Source organism: Penaeus vannamei, chromosome 1 (assembly GCF_042767895.1).
Source record: "Penaeus vannamei isolate JL-2024 chromosome 1, ASM4276789v1, whole genome shotgun sequence".
NCBI lineage: Eukaryota > Metazoa > Arthropoda > Malacostraca > Decapoda > Penaeidae > Penaeus > Penaeus vannamei.
In genome coordinates, this window is record NC_091549.1 from 23,499,320 (window position 1) to 23,502,287 (window position 2,968).

The following is a 2,968-nucleotide window of genomic DNA, read 5'->3' on the forward strand; positions in this document are numbered from 1 at the left end:
GTAGTACTTATATGAATATTTCTGGGGAAGAGTGTTTGTGGCTTTCATTAGATTCTTAAAGGAGTCCATGACTCTAAAAAGGTTAAGAACCACTGTGTTAGGATATCTAGAGTATGAGAAATATCCAGAAGAAATTTTTCTTTCAATGAGCACTACTCATGTTACATAATACAGCATTCTCCTGTCTTCATACATACTTCTGCAAGTCTGAGAATGGCTCCTGTGTATGGGGTGTTTTCTGAGCAACGACAATCCCTCTTAAGCTGGTGTTTGCTTGACGGAACTTGACAATACGCCTCTTGAAGCTCCCACCTGCACAAGAATTTTAGCTGTTATTGAGTTGGCAAAGGCAGATAGATAGAAAATGAACATTAATGGATACATATCGTTATCAAGAGATTAATGATTTAGCTGACTTATCTCAGTACAACCTCAAGTAATACTGGAGTACATTTTTTTTTAAAGCATATATACATTTTTCCATTAAAAAATGAATTTACACTAGAGTGAAAAAAAAAGTATATAATAGTATTTTCTATTATTCTTATTATACATTCTATTACATTCATATTAAATTAATATGAGACAGTCTGATGGAATAAATACCACTCAACAAGTCTGCTTCACTGACAAAAATGATGGCAGCGTCTGCAGAAGGATGGAAGTCAACCACACCCAAGCCTAGAACACAAATATTCATGTAAAGTATGCATGCTTTTTGATATCTCATAGTTAAGATATATATATATGTAATGAATCATGATTTACAAAAGAAGAATGACCATGATCTTTCCAATACGTCTGTAATTCAAATAATTAAGCTGTCATACATATGATATGAACTAGTTGACACTTTAAACTGCACAAGCTTAAATAACTCAAGATTACTATAATAAGAAAAAAAGGCAGATTCTCACCATCAGAATATAAAACTTTTGTTTCCTTTGAGATGAGTGTTACCAGCTGTGTTCCTTGCCAAGCACTTGAACTGAGTAAATGCCCAGGAGGGATGGTCAGGTTGGTCTGGACTTGCGTTGACTGTGACAATGCACTCATCATGCCTGGAAAAAGTAGTCTTGTAGAAGTGAAATTCATCAATATCATTGAAAACCCAATTATATGTTCATAGTCTTTTACATTAAGGAAAGTAAAACTTAGATTTATACTTTGCTCCTAAACCACAATTTACAAAATATGCCATTTTACAAAAGGCAATTCAGTTAACCACTGCCAAGACACATCTGATTACTGTAAAACACAAATGAATAATAATAAGCTAAAGCTTTGTATTGAATTGTTTCAATATCGCAAATGTAATAAATGCATAGCATTCTACAGCCATTTGATTATCAAAGTGTGTAACTATGGTAACTGTAACTTGAACAAGACACATTGGAAACCTACAAATTGGAAAATGCAAGTATTACCTATTCGCCACAGACTAAAAATAAATATTTAGAAAAAGATGTGTATATTCCCTTAAATATTTTGAGACGTTCCTCTGCTGACTGCTTTCTCTGTATTTCCCTATGCTCGGTATTATAAATTTGTCTCTTTATACATCTTATAAATAAACGTCTTAAAACACGACTAAGCAGTCTTTGGATCACATTTGTCTCGTCATTTCATTCCTCCAACTCTGCCACTCGAAATGCATATTTCCCTGTAAGACTTGTCATAAGGTTTAGACTTGTCTATATCTCCTATATGACTTCAAAATTGATGCGTCTTCGGTGAAGCCAACCAAACTCACGTTATGTTTGTCCGAAATGCTGATTGGATAATGGTACCAGTGTCAGCCGTAAGAGGTAATCTGGAAAACCTGTCATACAGCCTCACTTCTCACAGACCCACGTGAGGACATAAACAAACCATCGAAAGTGCGAACAACTTTTTTCGTCAGTGGTTAAAATCATTTTGAAAATTATACATACACACACATACATGCATTTATACATACACATATATAAGTAATGTATATATATGTATTTATATATATATATATATATATATATATATATATATATATATATATATATATATATATATATATTATATGAATAAATAAATAAATAAAAAAAAATATATATATAAACATACACACTTACATAAATAAATAAATATATATATATATATATATATATATATATATATATATATATATATATATATATATATATATATATATATATATATATATAGACACACACACACACACACACACACACACACACACACACACACACACACACACACACACACACACACACACACACACACACACACACACACACACACACACACACACACGTTGACATTAAAAAATTCGGTCATCGATACTTCAGTTCCTTCAGATTTCCGGCCAGGGCTGGCAGCTTTTCCGTAGCAGCATTTCTGCCGTTTTCTAAACATTAGGTGACAAAGAAAACAAATGTAGATAATAAAATTTACACTATCAAAAACTTGAATATCAGATTACAGTAAAAGTGCGTATACACACACACACACATACATACATACATACATACATATACATATATATATATACATATATATATATATATATATATATATATATATATATATATATATTTATATGTATGTATATATATATTGTGTGTGTATGTTCATACACTTATATACGTACACACACACACACACACACACACACACACACACACACACACACACACATATATGTATGTGTGTATGTATATGTGTATACACATGTATATGTGTGTGTGTGTGTGTGTGTGTGTGTGTGTGTGTGTGTGTGTGTGTGTGTGTGTGTGTGTGTGTGTGTGCCTGTGCGTCTGTGAATGTGTGCATACACGTACATACGTACATACATACCTATATATATATATATATATATATATATATATATATATATATATATATATATATATATATATATATTATATATATTATATATATATTAATATATATATATATATATATATATATA

The 2,968-nt window shown here is 31.0% G+C and overlaps 1 protein-coding gene across 4 annotated transcripts in view; it reads right to left on the reverse strand.

Moving 5' to 3' along the window:
• Nucleotides 1–1,889, reverse strand: part of LOC113829359 (Fanconi anemia core complex-associated protein 24) — a 9,563-nt gene extending 7,674 nt beyond the window's left edge. The window contains exons 1-4 of one of the 4 annotated variants that reach the window (XM_027382526.2): nucleotides 1,754–1,889; nucleotides 918–1,061; nucleotides 607–681; nucleotides 198–312 (exon numbers count right to left, since the gene is read on the reverse strand). In XM_027382526.2, coding sequence (XP_027238327.1) covers nucleotides 198–312; nucleotides 607–681; nucleotides 918–1,059 — 332 coding nt within the window. In that variant the 5' untranslated portion in view covers nucleotides 1,060–1,061; nucleotides 1,754–1,889. The other 3 variants (XM_070121205.1, XM_070121201.1, XM_027382527.2) reach the window with 3 other exon arrangements.
• Nucleotides 1,890–2,968: the final 1,079 nt, after the last annotated feature.